This window comes from Gigantopelta aegis, chromosome 5 (assembly GCF_016097555.1).
Source record: "Gigantopelta aegis isolate Gae_Host chromosome 5, Gae_host_genome, whole genome shotgun sequence".
NCBI lineage: Eukaryota > Metazoa > Mollusca > Gastropoda > Neomphalida > Peltospiridae > Gigantopelta > Gigantopelta aegis.
In genome coordinates this window covers 12,169,831-12,187,337 of record NC_054703.1, presented here as the reverse complement: position 1 = coordinate 12,187,337, position 17,507 = coordinate 12,169,831, and the positions used below count along the sequence as shown (strand labels likewise).

General features: G+C 41.7%; 1 protein-coding gene across 1 annotated transcript in view; it reads left to right on the top strand.

Moving 5' to 3' along the window:
* Nucleotides 1-17,507, top strand: part of LOC121373279 — a 46,340-nt gene that overhangs the window by 15,370 nt on the left and 13,463 nt on the right. Inside the window, exons 10-15 of the mRNA XM_041499807.1 lie at nucleotides 1,051-1,173; nucleotides 4,234-4,329; nucleotides 8,597-8,707; nucleotides 12,072-12,140; nucleotides 12,967-13,056; nucleotides 13,547-13,627. Coding sequence (XP_041355741.1) covers nucleotides 1,051-1,173; nucleotides 4,234-4,329; nucleotides 8,597-8,707; nucleotides 12,072-12,140; nucleotides 12,967-13,056; nucleotides 13,547-13,627 — 570 coding nt within the window. The remainder of the gene's footprint in view (nucleotides 1-1,050; nucleotides 1,174-4,233; nucleotides 4,330-8,596; nucleotides 8,708-12,071; nucleotides 12,141-12,966; nucleotides 13,057-13,546; nucleotides 13,628-17,507) is intronic.

The following is a 17,507-nucleotide window of genomic DNA, read 5'->3' as shown; positions in this document are numbered from 1 at the left end:
ATCACATGATAAATTTATTTACCATAGTTTGACACCCAATAGCCGATGTATTTTTCATGCTGGGGTGTCGTTAAACATTCATTCATTCATTCATTCATTCATTCATTCACATGATAAATTTGGAGCCAAGTAAGTGTTTTTTTAGTCAGAAATTACCAAATCAATAAAAAAATTAATGTTTTAATTTCTCAAATAAAATATAACTTATTGTGTTTATCAAACATACAAATGGATACAGATATGGGACAAAATAGAGGCTGTTAAAAATACTGTTAAATTATGTTATGGTAATTGTCGTAAGCTACTGAAGTTTTTCATTGGTTATGCTTTCATACAAACAGTGGCTTGTTTTCTTTGATGTTCAGTGTATGCAGACCGATCGATTTTTTTTTGTGTGGAAAAAAGTGTGTATTTGGAAATAATGGAGGTGGGGGCTGTAACATATAGCAGAGTGTGGGAAAATAAAAGGGGGGACAGAAAATAAAGGAGGGCAGCAAAATGGAATAGCAGGGTGGTCCACCCCACTTAAATGAAGCAGCGAGAACACTGCACATTCTAAGGGCTGGCATTGATAACTGAACTGCCAAGCCAGCAAGAAATTAAAACTGAACTTTTAAAAATATATATATTTAAGTGTAAATACATTTTAGCAGGGCTCACCCTGTACATACCCAAATTAGCCAATTGCTAATATTTATAAAAAGTGGCTACATTTAGTCCTTGGCTAATAAAATTGTCTGTAAATTAATTATTAACATTTTAATCATTTTCAAGGAAACGTTACACTTTGTATATCTGTTTGTAGAATATCGGATCTGTAATCACCTTGTAAATACAGATACAATAATCTACAAACACCTTGTGAATACAGATACATATTCTACAAACACCTTGTGAATATAGATACGATATTCTACAAGCAGGAAAATAGTTTTACTTATAAAAAAGTGTTTGTTAGTCGTAAAATGTTAAATGGTAATCAATTTAGGATAGTCCATTTAATTAATTTATTTAATTACTCAATTGATTAATTTCATTTAATTATTTCAGGCGTCCAATCGGCCGCACATCCTTCAGCATGCCATTGGTTTACAAAATCTCAAACTGGTTCACATATTGTGCAATGCGAAAGCGGATGTCAACACCCCGATCTTCGTCAACGACTACTACTGGGTAATGTTACATGTATCTCCATACAAACACAATCTAGTTAGAAATATAATACTTACGAATACTGAAGTAACACTTCGGGGCTTTTTATAGAATATGAATTATAGTGTATGTGTGTGTACTCTTGGTGAGGAGTTTTGTCTTTAAAACAACTATGTGCCTTCCTTCATATAGACCGGCCTCGGTGGCGTCGTGGTAGGCCATCGGTCTACAGGCTGGTAGGTACTGGGTTCAGATCCCAGTCGAGGCATGGGATTTTTAATCCAGATACCGACTCCAAACCCTGAGTGAGTGCTCCGTAAGGCTCAATGGGTAGGTGTAAACCACTTGCACCTACCAGTGATCCATAACTGGTTCAACAAAGGCCATGGTTTGTGCTATCCTGCATGTGGGAAGTGCAAATAAAAGATCCAATGCTGCTAATCGAAAGAGTAGCCCATGTAGTGGCGACAGCGGGTTTCCTCTCAAAATCTGTGTGGTCCTTAACCATATGTCTGACGCCATATAACCGTAAATAAAATGTGTTGAGTGCATCATTAAATAAAACATTTCTTTCCTTCCTTCCTTCATATAGAAATACCCTGAAACTTGTTTAAACCGGATCATGCTGGGGACCTCATATTTATCCGATTTAGACAGGATCTAGTGTTTATTGGGCCCATGTTAGAATTTAGACAATTTTCCTGACAGTTGGTTTTCTTGTTCATCACTTTAAGGACCGGGTGAGGCATAGCCCAGTGGTAAAGCGCTCGCTTGATACACGGTCGGTTTGCGATCGATCCCTGTCATTGGGCCTATTGCGCTATTTCTCACTCCAGCCAGTGCACCACAACTGGTGTATCAAAGGCCGTGGTATGTACTACCCTGTCTGTGGGATGGTGCATATCAAAGATCCCTTGCTGCTAATCGAAAAGAGTAGCCCATGAAGTGGAGACGGCAGGTTTCCTCTCTCAATATCTGTGTGGTCCTTAATCATATGTCCGACGCCATATAACCATAAATAAGATGTGTTGAGTGCGTCGTTAAATAAAACATTTCTTTCTTTCTTTCCTTCATATAGAAATACAATGAAACCTGTCTAAACTGAATCATCCTGCGGACGTAATATTTATCCAGTTTAGACAGGATCTGGTGTTTGGATAGTTGTATTTTAGAATTTAGAAAATTCGGGACCATAAAACTTGGCAGGTTTTGACAGGATTCTGGTTTGTTCAGGGTTCAGTTTAAACAGGTTTCACTGTTTATCAATCCACGATGTGAGTAAAATATATTTTGTACTATGTTGTTGTTTTTTCTCAAAAAAATAAAGCATCAATATTAGAAATGTAATTCATTAAAGAGGTATTTTATTATTAAAGAACATGAATTCAGTATATGTATTTTGGAATATTAATTTAAAAAAAAAAAAAATTGTAATTCATTTAGTCACATGCCAGCAGGGCTGCTAGATTATGGTAACCCCATTCACATGGCTAGTGATATTCAATGTTGGGCTAGTAAATAACTACTATTGGCATGCCTGATGGCTAGTGAAAAAAAGTCAAATATTGCAGTTAAGTCTATTTTGTAAATATGAATATACTGCTCCCACCCCACCCACCAATGTTAGTGTTTTTAAGCTTTAGGTGACATATCTGATTATTACTATTATTCAGTAAAATTGAATTAACTTAAAGTAAAGTAGTGCTAGTGAATTTGTAATTGTGGCTAGTAAGTTTTTAAAAATCATTGACCCCATGGATAGTGGATTTTCTCAAAATTCGAGAAGCCCTGATCATGACAGGTTACATGATCTAATTTTCCTGACAGTTGGTTTTCTTGTTCATCTTTTTAAGATCCAGGCAAGGCATAGCTCAGTAGTAAAGCGCTCGCTTGATGCGCAGTCGGTTTGGGATCAATCCCTGTCAGTGGGCCTATTGCGCTATTTCTCACTCCAGCCAGTGCACCACAACTGGTGTATCAAAGGCCGTGGTATGTGCTATCCTGTCTATGGATGGTGCATATAAAAGATCCCTTGCTGCTAATTGAAAAAGAGTAGCCCATGAAGTGGCGACAGCGGGTTTCCTCTCTCAATATCTGTATGGTCCGTACAGTGATAGAAATAAGCAGAATTTTTTTATTTATCCACCGGACAAGTACATGCACGTGCATCGAGAAATCTACTTGTCCAGCAATATTTCCACTTGTCCAAATAAATGTTATGTTTTATTCAAGTACAAGGACCGCATTTTTATTTGCTCAAAATGAAACTACATTGAACAGTTTTACTTGTTAACTGGACAACCATTGAGGTACGTTTTGCTTGTCCAATCAGATTTTCACTTGTCAAGACAAACGGACAAGTGCTTATTTCGAACACTGCCGTAACCATATGTCCGACGCCATGTAACCGCAAATAAAATGTGTTTTGAGTGCGTTGTTAAATAAACCATTTCCTTCCTTCCTTCCTTCCTTTCCTACAGTGAAACCTGTCTAAACCGAAGCCTGTCTAAACTGAACCCTGAACCAACCGGAATCCTGTCAAAACCGGCCAAGTTTCATGCCATCATGGTGATCCTCTAAACACGGGATCCTGTCTAGATCGAATAAATATGTGTTTTGGGTGCATCATTAAATAAAACATTTCCTTCCTTTCTTCCTTCCTTCCTTCATACCGGCCTCGGTGGCGTCGTGGTTAGGCCATCGGTCAACAGGCTGGTAGGTACTGGGTTCGGATCCCAGTCGAGGCATGGGATTTTTTATCCAGATACCGACTCCAAACCCTGAGTGAGTGCTCCGCAAGGCTCAATGGGTAGGTGTAAACCACTTGCACCGACCAGTGATCCATAACTGGTTCAACAAAGGCCATGGTTTGTGCTATCCTACCTGTGGGAAGAGCAAATAAAAGATCCCTTGCTGCTAATCGGAAGAGTAGCCCATGAAGTGGCGACAGCGGGTTTCCTCTTAAAATCTGTGTGGTCCTTAACCATATGTCTGACGCCATATAACCGTAAATAAAATGTGTTGAGTGCGTCGTTAAATAAAACATTTCCTTCCTTCTTTCTTTTCCTTCCTTCATTTAAGGGCCCTCTGTTCTTTGAAGTTCTCAACAACAAGATGCCACCTCAGATCATGTGGAAGATTCTGGAAAGTAATCCCGATTTCAGCCTCAAAGACCAGGTACCGTTTTATGACCTTTGGTTATTACTATAATATATTCACATGACCTACTTACATTTCCTGGACTTCTTCATTAAAGGCATACTGTCACGGATTTAAGGACCTTATTTCTCTAAAAATGGATAATAAATAAATATTACATTAATTGTTGGGAACCAAATCTAGCTATGACATCACCTTAACTGAACCACGATAGAGTGAAATCCATGTCATTCCTCTTCAGCAATTTTAGTTTTTGAATTATGGACCATTGCCATAATTCAATTATTTTTTACAAAACATCATTAACAAGTAGAGTTTATGAAGATGATTGAATAAAGTACATTTAGGGACAAATCGAATCAAATAGGTCAGTGATCTGACAATATGTCTGTAAAGCAGGGCCCATATTTTAGAAGCTATCTTATAGTGCTTCGAAATAATACAACCATTGTAAGGCTATGGCTTCTCTATGGCATGTGCTGTAGTGATATCACAGCCTACGATTTTTTAGCACTGTTGGGACAAAACAAGACATTTATTCAGTTATTGAGGCCACGTGACCAAAATAACTACTTTTAAAACAAATCAATCATGTGCTATTTGTGTATAGATTACAATACATATTGAATGTAAACTTTATGACATTAGGTTATTGCTATAATATATTCACATAACCCACTTAAGTTTCCTGGACTTCTTCATTAAAGCAAGGCCCATATTTTCAAAGGGGGTGGGACGTAGCCCAGTGGTAAAGTGCTTGCTTGATGCGCGGTCAGTCTGGGATCGATCCCTATTGGTGGGCCCATTGAGCTATTTCTCATTCCAGCTTGTGCACCACGACTGGTATATCAAAGGCCGTGGTATGTGCTATCCTGTCTTTGGGATGGCGCATATAAAAGATCCCTTGCTACTAATGGAAAAATATAGCGGGTTTCCTCTCTAAGACTATATGTAAAAATTACCAAATGTTTGACATTCAATAGCCGGTGATTAATAAGTCAATTTGCTCTAGTGGTGTTGTTAAACAAAACAAATTTTCTATTTTCGAAGCTATCTTAGCGCTTAGAAATAGTAAAACCATCCTAAGACTATGACGTCTCTATGACATGTGCTGTAGTGACATCACAGCCTATGATTTTTTAGCGCTAAGATAGCTTTGAAAATCCGCAGCCTGGTTCTGAACTGTTCAGTTTACACATCAGATTAGTCCAAACGGACAAAGAAAATGTGGTTCTTTCTACGTCAGAAAATGGTTACGTTGCCCTATATATAGCTGGTATTGAAAACTTGTGGCACCATGTTTCAACCGTTTCTCAACCGAAATAGTGCAACAATTGGACACACAAACCAAAAATGAATAAAAGTATTGACTTAATGTGCTCCCTGCACTAACATGAGACATGAAAAATGTTCAGCTGTTTGTGGAATTATTTTCATACATTAGCCTGACCTCTCACCTGCGTGCAAGGCATTGTAGTGCCACATAAAAACTGTTCCTGTCCTTGACTAAAGGGGCGAGATGTAGCCCAGTAGTAAAGCTCGCTTGATGCATGATCGGTTTGGGATCGATCACCTTTGGTGGGCCCATTGGGCTATTTCTCATTCCAGCCAGTGCATCACGACTGGCATATCAAAGGCTGTGGTATGTGCTATCCTGTCTGTGGGATAGTGAATATAAAATATCTCTTGCTACTAATGAATTTTTTTTGACAGTTATCAAATCATCAAATGTTTGACATCCAATAGCTCTAGTGGTGTTGTTACACAAAACAAACTTCAGTTCTTGATTAAAAACAAATTTTATTGTACAAAGAACAAAAGAATAGGGCACAAGTTTGATAACTGTCCTTCTTCTTTTCAGGGGTAGAAATTAAGAACTATTTCCACTGGCCTGGAAGACTTGTAGCTTAAATAAATGACTAGTAGCTATGAAGGGATGGGATTTAGATCTTGTTGAATCCATTCTGTGATTTCTCTGAAAATCATCATAATTAACCTGTCTTTGATGTTCCGTCTGTTGGAAATTACCAAATGTTTGACATCCAGTAGCCGATCATTCATAAACCAATGTGATCTAGTGGTGTCATTAAACAGCGTAGCTCAGTGGTACAGCTCTCGCTCAATGTGCGGTTGGTTTAGAATAGATCCCCGTCAGTGGGCCCATTGAGCTATTTCTCACTCCAGCCAGTGCACCACGACTGGTATATCAAAGGCTGTGGTATGTGCTATCCTGTCTATGGGATAGTGCATATAAAAGATCCCTTGCTGCTAATCGAAAAGAGTAGCACATGAAGTGGCAACAGCAGGTTTCCTCCCTCAAAATCTGTGTGGTCCTTAACCATATGTCCAACCCCATATAATCGTAAATAAAATGTGTTGAGTGTGTCATTAAATAAAACATTTCCTATTTCCTATTCGTTAAACAGGGGTAGAAATTAATATATAGACAGTGGTATGTGATGTTCAGTCTGTTGGAAATTACCAAATGTTTGACTTCCAATAGCCAGTCATTAATAATGAATGTGGTTTCATTTCTGAGATAACGGGTAGCATCTATGACTACCCTAGTTCCACACAAAAGTTTAGTACTTTTTTTTACAGGTACCCCATACATGTTTCAAGCACAAGGCTACTTGACACAGTGGTACTAGATGAAATAAAATTGCACACATATTTTGCTTTGATGAAACTAATTATTTCTACAACCAACACACTTGCATTTATAACCAATCACAGGACTTGTGGTGTTAACTCCTCTATCAAAAGTTCGGTGCACCAATATCAGTGTCTGCGTAAACAAGTGATTTGTGGTCGACCTAATTTTGGTAAATGGCCCGAACCAGATTTTACCTCCCCAATCATTTTGTACATATACTGTGAAGTAAAAAATGACTGCTAGAAATATTAGCAGATGACTGCAAACACACTGGACGTACAGACCCTGGTAAATATATTTAATATACTTAAATCCTGAAATTAATGCAATAATAATATTAATGCGAAAAATACAAGTTTGTGTTATTCGCATTAATAATATGACACATTTGTTTCTATGTTTTGTCTATGTGTCCGATGTTATTAAAAAAAAAAACTATAACAAGAACGATTAAAATTCTAATATATTTATAAAACACAACTGGAAAACAATTCATCGTAAGTGAGACAGACCAATTACCCAATAGTCCAGCAAGATGCCAGCCACGTGTGACGATTGCAGGGTCTGTTTTTTCGCCCGCCTGTCAAAAGCCGACATGATTCATTGTGGGTGAATGGGTTTTAGCATTGTTTGTTTTTACTGTTCCTGTTCATTGTAACTTTGTCTGCATACTACTTTGGGAATTGTTCTTCAATTATGACTTTTTAACCACTGTTCACAGATAAGGAAGATACAGTTGTAATGGTACATGTATGCTAATGTTTAGCCAGATTTAGGTAACTTTATACGTTACATAAATTATTGCAAAAAATGTATGCTTTGAGTTGATCTCACCAAAACCACTAATTTGGACTAAATAGGTTAATTGACGCGTACACAGTCATGTTAATAACTTGATCATATTGAAGATACCTGTAACTTGGATTTAACCAAAAATTACACAGACGTGTGTTATTAGGAGAGTAATATTTCATATAGAGGCCGCTGGCATTAATTTCATGTCACCGGCCTCGGTGGCGTCGTGGCAGGTCATCGGTCTACAGGCTGGTAGGTACTGGGTTCGGATCCCAGTCGAGGCATGGGATTTTTAATCCAGATACCGACTCCAAACCCTGAGTGAGTGCTCTGCAAGGCTCAATGGGTAGGTGTAAACCACTTGCACCGACCAGTGATCCATAACTGGTTCAACAAAGGCCATGGTTTGTGCTATCCTGCCTGTGGGAAGCGCAAATAAAAGATCCCTTGCTGCCAATCGGAAGAGTAGCCCATGTAGTGGCGACAGCGGGTTTCCTCTCAAAATATGTGTGGTCCTGAACCATATGTCTGACGCCATATAACCGTAAATAAAATGTGTTGAGTGCGTCATTAAATAAAACACTTCTTTCTTTTTCTTTTTAATTTCATGTCACATTTTAGTCTGCCCACCGTCACTCGCATTAATTTAGGGAAGCGTTAATTTCAGGATCTACAGTATAAACACTTTGGATAAACAGACCCTGATATTCTAAACAAGATAGTGTATTTAATACGACATTTTAGTCACCAAAAAGTCTCTGAAACATCTTACAATGGTTATAAACTTGAAATGATACTTTTAAAAGTTAAATTTAATACCTTTTTTTTTTCTAGAGAGGCCGAAACGCGCTGACTTTCTCACTGGATAAAAGCAGTGGTAAACTTCCGCTGAGTGTTTTCGAATATATACTAAAGAACGGAGCTTACTTTGCGGAACGAGACGAGGTAAGAGTATTTCCATTTTTCATCTATTTCCATACTCATATCCAGTTAAGGTTCAGGTACAATGTATGCTATTCTGGGTACACACCTTGGCTACCTGGATTGTCTGTCCAGGACTGTCTGCCTAGGACTCTTTCTAGGACTGTCTGCCTAGGACTGTCTGCCTAGGACTGTCTTTCCAGGACTGTCTTTCTAGGACTGTCTGCCTAGGACTGTCTTTCTAGGACTGTCTGCCTAGGACTGTCTTTCCAGGACTGTCTGCCTAGGAATGTCTTTCTAGGACTGTCTGTCCAGGACTGTTGGTTAATAGTTAATGATTAGGACAGTAGGTAAGTTGATAGTTGTTTGTGGTTACTGAAAGAGAAGTCGGTGTAGTGGTCTTACACATGACCCCACCCCCCCACCCCTCCACCCCTCCACTGAGCTGTGACAACTCAGTCTGGGTGGGAGCTGGTACTAAGCGATGAACCCAGTACCTATGAGTCTTAAGACCAGTGGTTAGTGAGAAAGAAGCCAATTTAGAGATCTTGCATTTTCCCATTGAGCTGAGAAAAACTCTCTGGGTGGGAGCCAGTACTAAAAGATGAACCCGGTACAGACGAGCCTTAAGGCCAATGGTTAATGAGAGAGAAGTCAATTTAACACCTTTTATTATCCACATGATTCAACATAACCAAGTTAATAATAATCATATGAAGCACACGATAATAATAACATGTCTAATGACGTAATTTTTGGGAAGCGACATCATAACATGACGTTGCTTCTCCAGTCCTAGCTCAGACTGTGCATTTGAATATGACGTCATTTCCTCGTCTCCTTCTAGTTGTGGATGAAACATTTTGAGTCGGGTCTTTGTTATTCATAAAGAAAACAACAATAATAATATGGATAATAAAGAAATTATTACACTCGCGTGTGAATCGTACTGATTTTACGAAACTTGTGCCAGGATTCATGTATTACCCTCGCTCTTGCTAGGGCAATACAAAAATCCTGACACTCGTTACGTAAAATCAGTATGACACACAAGCTCGTGTAATAATCTCTATGTATTTTCCCTAATGAGCTGGAAAAAACCTCAATCTGAGTGGAAGCTGTTACTTAGATTTAGATCATTTTTAACATGCCTATGTCCACTAAGGTTCAGTCATGTCCCCCTCCCCCCGGTCCTGTTTCTGGCATGGCCAGTGGCTGAACCAGGCGGGGAGGTAAAAAAGCTGTTACTAAAAGATGAACCAGCCTTATAACCAATGGTTAGTGGTTAGTGTGAGAGATGTTGGTGTAGAGGCCTTGCACTTCGGTAGTGAGCTGAGAAGACTCAACCTGTACGAGAGCCAGTGGGCGGGATCTAGCTTAGTGGGTAGAGCACTCGCCTGAGGTGTTTGCATGAGGATCGAACCACCATGTTGGACACATTCTTTGTATGAAGGATTCTGAAAATTCCCTCACTTGGCTACTGAAGGAAACACAAACACAGAATGGGGATTCCCCTTATTTCATGTATTAATTTCCTGAAGAAAGAGTTTAATTAGGTCAGGTCAGGTCAGGTCAGGTCAGGTCAGGTCAGGTCATAGGGCTTAACATGCACATTCAGAGCTAGTTGTTGTAGTGCATGCCTGTCACGGGCACAGGTGTCGACTTACTACACCGGCTCCTTCGTCTAGGACAGGAAAGGGGTTGGGGTGGGTGGGAGAAGGGACCACCCGTGCTGGCAAGTGCAAGAGAGCACCAGATAGTTTGATTGTTATTTGATGGTATTTTATATTGACTAAATCATTTACACGCTCAAAGGACTATCACACTAAAGGGGCGGGACATAGCCCAGTGGTAGAGCGCTCGCTCGATGCACAGTTGGTCTAGGATCGATCCCTGTCAGTGGGCCCATTGAGCTATTTCTCATTCCAGCCAGTGCACCACGACTGGCATATCAAAGGCCATGGTATGTACTACCCTGTCTGTGGGATGGTGCATATAAAAGATCCCTTGCTGCAAATCGAAAAGAGTAGCCGTTGAAGTGGCGACAGCGAGTTTCTTCTCTCAATATCTGTGTGGTCCTTAACCATATGTCTGACGCCATATAACTGTAAATAAAATGTGTTGAGTGCGTCGTTAAATAAAAACATTTCCTTCACAATAACGTGCTACACTTTATTCATAATTCATACAGTTTGTAAAGTAGTTCTGTGGTTCACACTATCACACTAATGTATGAATGCCTTCGCAATAATGTGCTACACTTTATTCATAATTCATACAGTTTGTAAAGTAGTTCTGTGGTTCACACTATCACACTAATGTATGAATGCCTTCGCAATAACGTGCTACACTTTATTCATAATTCATACAGTTTGTAAAGTAGTTCTGAGGTTCATACTTCCGTGAATGTCTTAAATGATCATGTTCAATTCTTAAATGGGGCGGGACGTAGCCCAATGGTAAAGCATAGTGGGTTTCCTCTTTGAGACTATATTTCAGAATTACCGAATGTTTGACATCCAATAGCCGTGTTCATATCCAATTAACATTCGGGTATGCTGTTCTGGGTACACAAACCTTGGCTATCTGGACGGTCTGTCCAGGAAGGAGGCAGGAAGTAGCCCAGTGGTAAAGCACTGGCTTGATGCACGGTCAGTCTAAGGGATCGATCCCTATCGGTGGGCCCATTGGGCTATTTCTCGTTCCAGCCAGTGCACCATGATTGCTATATCAAAGGCCATGGTATGCACTATCTCGTCTGTGTGATGGTGCATATAAAAGATACCTTGCTACTAACAAAAGCATGTAGCAGGTTTCTTCTCTAAGACTATATTTCAAAATTACCAAATGTTTGACATCCAATAACCATAGGGGCGGACGTAGCCCAGCGGTAAAGCGCTCACTTGATGCGCGGTCAGTTTAGGATCGATCCCCATTGATGGGACCATTGGGCTTTTTCTTGTTCCAGCCAGTGCACCATGACTGGTATATCAAAAACCATGGTATGTGCTATTGTCTGTGAGATGGTGCATATAAAAAATCCCTTGCTTAACAAAAAAAATGTAGTGGGTTTCCTCTCTAAGCCAAATGTGACATCCAATGCATCCACTTGATGCACGGTCATATAGGAAATTGGTGGGCCCATTGGTATTTCTCATTCCAGCCAGTTCATCCAACTGGTCTGTGGTATGGCTGTCCTGTCAGAAGGTTCATATAAAAAATCCCTTGCTACTAACGAAAAAAATGTAGCAGGTTTCCTCTCTCAGACTATATGTTGAAATTACCAAATGTTTGACATCTAATAGCTGATGATTAATAAATCAGTATGCTCTAGTAGTGTCGTTAAACAAAACACACAAACAAACAATCAGTTCTTTAAATGTTTCAGACCGGAGCGACAATCCGAGACGTGGCCAGATTTGCCAGGAGAAGTGATGTTGTTGATTTAATAGACAAAGTGAGTTCACGTCGATTGTGTTTACAGATAATTACACTTTTCTACCATTGCCCAGTTTATAATCCACACAAAATCCTTCCATCTGTTTAATGGTAGTAAAAGTGTAACATACTTTTATTTGCATTCAAACTTTGATATCCCGGAAAATGTTGATATTTTTAGGAAACATTATATAGTTGCAAGTGTTCACTTAAACAAATTCTGACGATTCAGAATCCCACTATGCCTCTCTGTTTGTCTTTCTCTGAACATCTGTATCTTTGTTTCTGTTTCTGTCTCTGTCTCCCACTGTGTCTCTCTGTCTGTCTGTCTGTCTGTCTCTGTCTGTCTCTGTTGATGTGTTTAGGAAACATTATATACCGGTACATGAATTTGCTGCAAGTGTTCACGTAGACAAATTCTGACGATTCAAAACCCTCTCTGTTTGTGTTTCTCTCTGGACGTCTCTATCTCTCTATTTCTGTCTCTGTATCATGCTGTGTCTCTCTGTCTTTTTCTGTCTCTTGTCTTTCTCTCACATACACTTTTATTCACATATTGCCATTGTATTGTCGGCCATGTTTTTATAGATATTATATTGGAGATTATATTTTATTTTGTGTTTACACAGATATTTTATTTTGTGTTTACACAGATATTTTATTTTGTGTTCACACAGATTATATTTTATTTTGTGTTCACACAGATTATATTTTATTTTGTGCTCTCACAAATTATATTTTATTTTGTGTTCACACATATTATATTTTATTTTGTATTGACGCAGATTATATTTTGTTTGGTATTGTATTTACACAGTGTTATGATTTTGTGTTTGTTTTCACAGTGTTATGTGAAGATTATGCGGAACTCTGACGTAGACCAGTTGGAACAGTTAGCCATGGCAGGCTATGACAGCTTCCATATTTACCACAATGTAGGTCTAATGATATTATGTTATTTGTGTGAAAGAGGTTATTTCCATCCATGCATCCTTACATTCATCCATCATCCATCCATCCATCCATCCATCCATCCATCCATCCAACTATCCATTTTCCAACCATACATCCACCCATCCAAAACCCACTGACTCATCCAAAACCCACCCACCGATCCATCCATCCATCCATCCATCCATCCATCCTTCCATCCATTCATTCATCCATCCATTCATTCATCCGTTCATTCATCCATTCATCCATCCATCCATCCATCATCCATCATCCATCCATACATCATCCATCCATCATCCATGCATCATCCATCCATCCATCCATCATCCATCCATACATCATCCATCCTTCCATCATCCATCCATCCATCATCCATCCATCATCCATCCATCCATCTATCATCCATCCATCCATCCATCCACAGTGAACCATATCATTTTTGATTGGCCTAATTCTGTTTGTATATTTCAGTATCGAGACACATACATTTTTGCTTGTGGAAACGAAACGAAGGATGTGCTTAAATTCATGTTGTGGCTGCCCCAGTTTCAGGTGAAAAAAACTTAAAATTAATATCCATAAATTCATCTAAACTTTTAAAATAGATTTCCAGTTTTGTCTTCTCTGAAGGAAGGAAGGAAATGTTTTATTTAACGACGCACTCAACACATTTTATTTATGATTATATGGCATCAGACATATGGCTAAAGATCACACATATATTAAGAGAGGAAACCCGCAGTCGCCACTTCATGGACTGCTCTTTTTCGATTATCACACATACACACACACATATATATGTCATTAAGGCTTAAAATTAATTCTTTTATTTCATTTTCCACAAAATATTTTATAAAATAGTACACTTTAATTCATTTTTAAAAAATATTTATAGAATCTTGGGGTATCTTGGTGATGTCTTGGGGTATCTTGGTGATGTCTTGGGGTGTCTTGGTGGTATCTTGGGGTGTCTTGGTGGTGTCTTGGTGGTGTCTTGGGGTGTCTTGGGGTATCTTGGTGATGTCTTGGGGTATCTTGGTGGTGTCTTGGGGTATCTTGGTGATGTCTTGGGGTGTCTTGGGGTATCTTGGTGGTGTCTTGGGGTGTCTTGGTGGTGTCTTGGTGATGTCTTGGTGGTGTCTTGGTGATGTCTTGGGGTGTCTTGCTGGTGTCTTGGGGTATCTTGCTGGTGTCTTGGTGGTGTCTTGCTGGTGTCTTGATGGTGTCTTGGGGTATCTTGCTGGTGTCTTGGTGGTGTCTTGGTGGTGTCTTGGTGTGTCTTGGGGTGTCTTGCTGGTGTCTTGCTGGTGTCTTGGTGGTGTCTTGCTGGTGTCTTGCTGGTGTCTTGGTGGTGTCTTGGTGATGTCTTGGGGTGTCTTGGTGGTGTCTTGGTGGTGTCTTGGGGTGTTTTGGTGGTGTCTTGGTGGTGTCTTGGGGTGTCTTGGTGGTGTCTTGGTGATGTCTTGGGGTGTCTTGGTGGTGTCTTGGTGGTGTCTTGGGGTATCTTGGTGATGTCTTGGTGGTGTCTTGGTTGGTGGTGTCTTGAGGGTGTCTTGGTGATGTCTTGGGGTGTCTTGGGGTGTCTTGGGGTGTCTTGGTGGTGTCTTGGTGATGTCTTGGGGTGTCTTGGTGGTGTCTTGGTGATGTCTTGGGGTGTCTTGGTGGTGTCTTGGTGGTGTCTTGTGGTGTCTTGGTGATGTCTTGGTGATGTGTGTGTGGTGTCTTGGTGGTGTCTTGGGGTGTCTTGGTGTGGTGTCTTGTGGTGTCTTGGTGTGTCTTGGTGGTGTCTGGTGGTGTCTTGGTGTCTTGGTGTGTCTTGGTGGTGTCTTGTGGTGTCTTGGTGATGTCTTGGTGGTGTCTTGGTGATGTCTTGGTGGTGTCTTGGGGTGTCTGGTGTCTTGGTGGTGTGTGTTGGGGTGTCTTGGTCTTGGGTGTCTTGGTGGTGTCTTGGTGGTGTCTTGTGGTGTCTTGGTGGTGTCTTGGTGATGTCTTGGTGGTGTCTTGGGGTGTCTTGGGGTGTCTTGGTGGTGTCTTGGGGTGTCTTGGTGATGTCTTGGGGTGTCTTGGGGTGTCTTGGTGGTGTCTTGGGGTGTCTTGGTGGTGTCTTGGTGGTGTCTTGGTGTGTCTTGGTGGTGTCTTGGTGATGTCTTGGTGTGTCTTGGTGGTGTCTTGGTGATGTCTTGGTGGTGTCTTGGTGATGTCTTGCTGATGTCTTGGGGTGTCTTGCTGGTGTCTTGGGGTATCTTGCTGGTGTCCTGGGGTGTCTTGGTGGTGTCTTGTGTGTGTCTTGGGGTGTCCTGGTGTGTCTTGGTGGTGTCTTGGGGTGTGTTGCTGTGTCTGGGGTGTCTTGGTGGTGTCTTGGTGTATCTTGGGGTGTCCTGTGTGTCTTGCTGTGTGTGTGTGTGTGTGCTCTTGATGGTGTCTTGGGGTATCTTGCTGTATGTCTTGGTGTGTCTGTCTGGTGGTGTCTTGGGTGTGTCTTGCTGGTGTCTGTGGGTGTCTTGTGTGTGTGTCTGTGTGTGTGTTGGTGGTGTCTTGGGGTATCTTGGTGATGTCTTGGTGGTGTCTTGGTGATGTGTTGGGGTGTCTGTGTGTGGTGTCTTGGTGTGTGTGTGTCTTGGTGTGTCTTGGGGTGTCTTGTGTGTGTGTCTTGGGGTGTCTTGGTGTGTGTTGGTGTGTCTTGTGTGTCTTGGGGTGTGTGTGGTGTGTGTCTTGGTGTGTGTCTTGTGTGTCTTGGTGATGTCTTGGTGGTGTCTTGTGTCTGTGTTGATGGTGTCTTGTGGTATCTTGCTGGTGTCTGTGTGGTGTGTGTGGTAGTGTCTTGGGGTGTCTGTGTCGGGTGTCTTGCGGGTGTCTTGGGGTGTCTGGGGTGTCTTGCTGGTGTCTTGGTGGTGTCTTGGTGATGTCTTGGGGTGTCTTGGTGGTGTCTTGGTGGTGTCTTGGGGTGTTTTGGTGGTGTCTTGGTGGGGTCTTGGTGGTGTCTTGGGGTGTCTTGGTGGTGTCTTGGTGATGTCTTGGTGGTGTCTTGGTGATGTCTTGGTGTCTTGGGGTGTCTTGGTGGTGTCTTGGGGTGTCTTGGTGGTGTCTTGGGGTGTGTGTGTTGGTGATGTGTTGGTGGTGTCTTGGTGGTGTCTTGGTGGTGTGTCTTGGTGTCTGTGTCTTGTGTGATGTCTTGGGGTGTCTTGGGGTGTCTTGGTGGTGTCTTGGTGTGTCTTGGGGTGTCTTGTGGTGTCTTGTGGTGTCTTGGTGGTGTCTTGTGTGTGTGTGTTGGTGTGTGTGTGGGGTGTCTTGGGGTGTCTTGGTGGTGTCTTGTGTGTCTTGGTGATGTCTTGGGTGTCTTGGTGGTGTCTTGTGTGTCTTGGTGGTGTATGGGGTGTCTTGGTGTGTCTTGTGGTGTCTTGGTGGTGTCTTGTGTGTCTTGTGTGTGTCTTGGTGTGTGTCTTGGTGGTGTCTTGGTGATGTCTTGGTGGTGTCTTGGGGGTGTCTTGGTGGTGTCTTGGTGTGTCTGTGGTGTGTCTTGGGGTGTCTTGGTGTGTCTTGTGATGTCTTGTGTGTGTGTTGTGTGGTGTCTTGTGTGTATGTTGCTGGTGTCTTGGGTGTGTCTGTGTGTGTGTCTTGGGGTATGTTGCTGGTGTCTTGGTGTGTGTGTCTTGGTGTGTGTCTTGGTGGTGTCTTGGGGGTGTGTGTTGGGGTGTCTTGGTGGTGTCTTGGTGGTGTCTTGGTGGTGTCTTGGGGTGTCTTGGTGGTGTCTTGGTGTGTGTTGTGGTGTCTTGGGGTGTCTTGTGTGTGTGTCTTGGGGTGTCTTGGTGTGTCTTGGTGTGTGTCTTGTGGGGTGTCTTGGTGGTGTCTTGGTGTGTCTTGGGGTGTCTGGGGGGTGTCTTGGGGTGTCTTGGTGGTGTCTTGGTGGTGTCTTGGTTGGTGGTGTCTTGGTGATGTCTTGGTGATGTCTTGGTGGTGTCTTGGGGTGTCTTGGTGGTGTCTTTGGTGGTGTCTTGGTGGTGTCTTGGTGATGTCTGTGGTGATGTCTTGGGGTGTCTTGTGTGTGTCTTGGTGGTGTGTGTGTGTGTCTTGGTGGTGTCTTGTGGTGTGTTGGTGGTGTCTTGGTGTGTGTCTTGGTTGGTGTCTTCTTGGTGGTGTCTTGGTGATGTCTGTGGGTGTGTCTTGGTGTGTGTCTTGGTGGTCTTGGTGTGTGTCTTGGGGTGTCTTGGTGATGTCTGTGGTGTGTGTGTTGGGGTGTCTTGGTGGTGTCTTGGTGGTGTCTTGGTGGTGTCTTGTCTGTGTGTGTCTGTGGTGGAGTCTTGGTGGTGTCTGTGGTGGTGTCTTGGTGGTGTGTTGGGGTGTGTCTTGGTGTGTGTCTTGTGGATGTCTTGTGTGTCTGTGGTGGTGTCTTGTGTGTCTGTGGTGTGTCTTGGGGTATCTTAGTGGTGTCTTG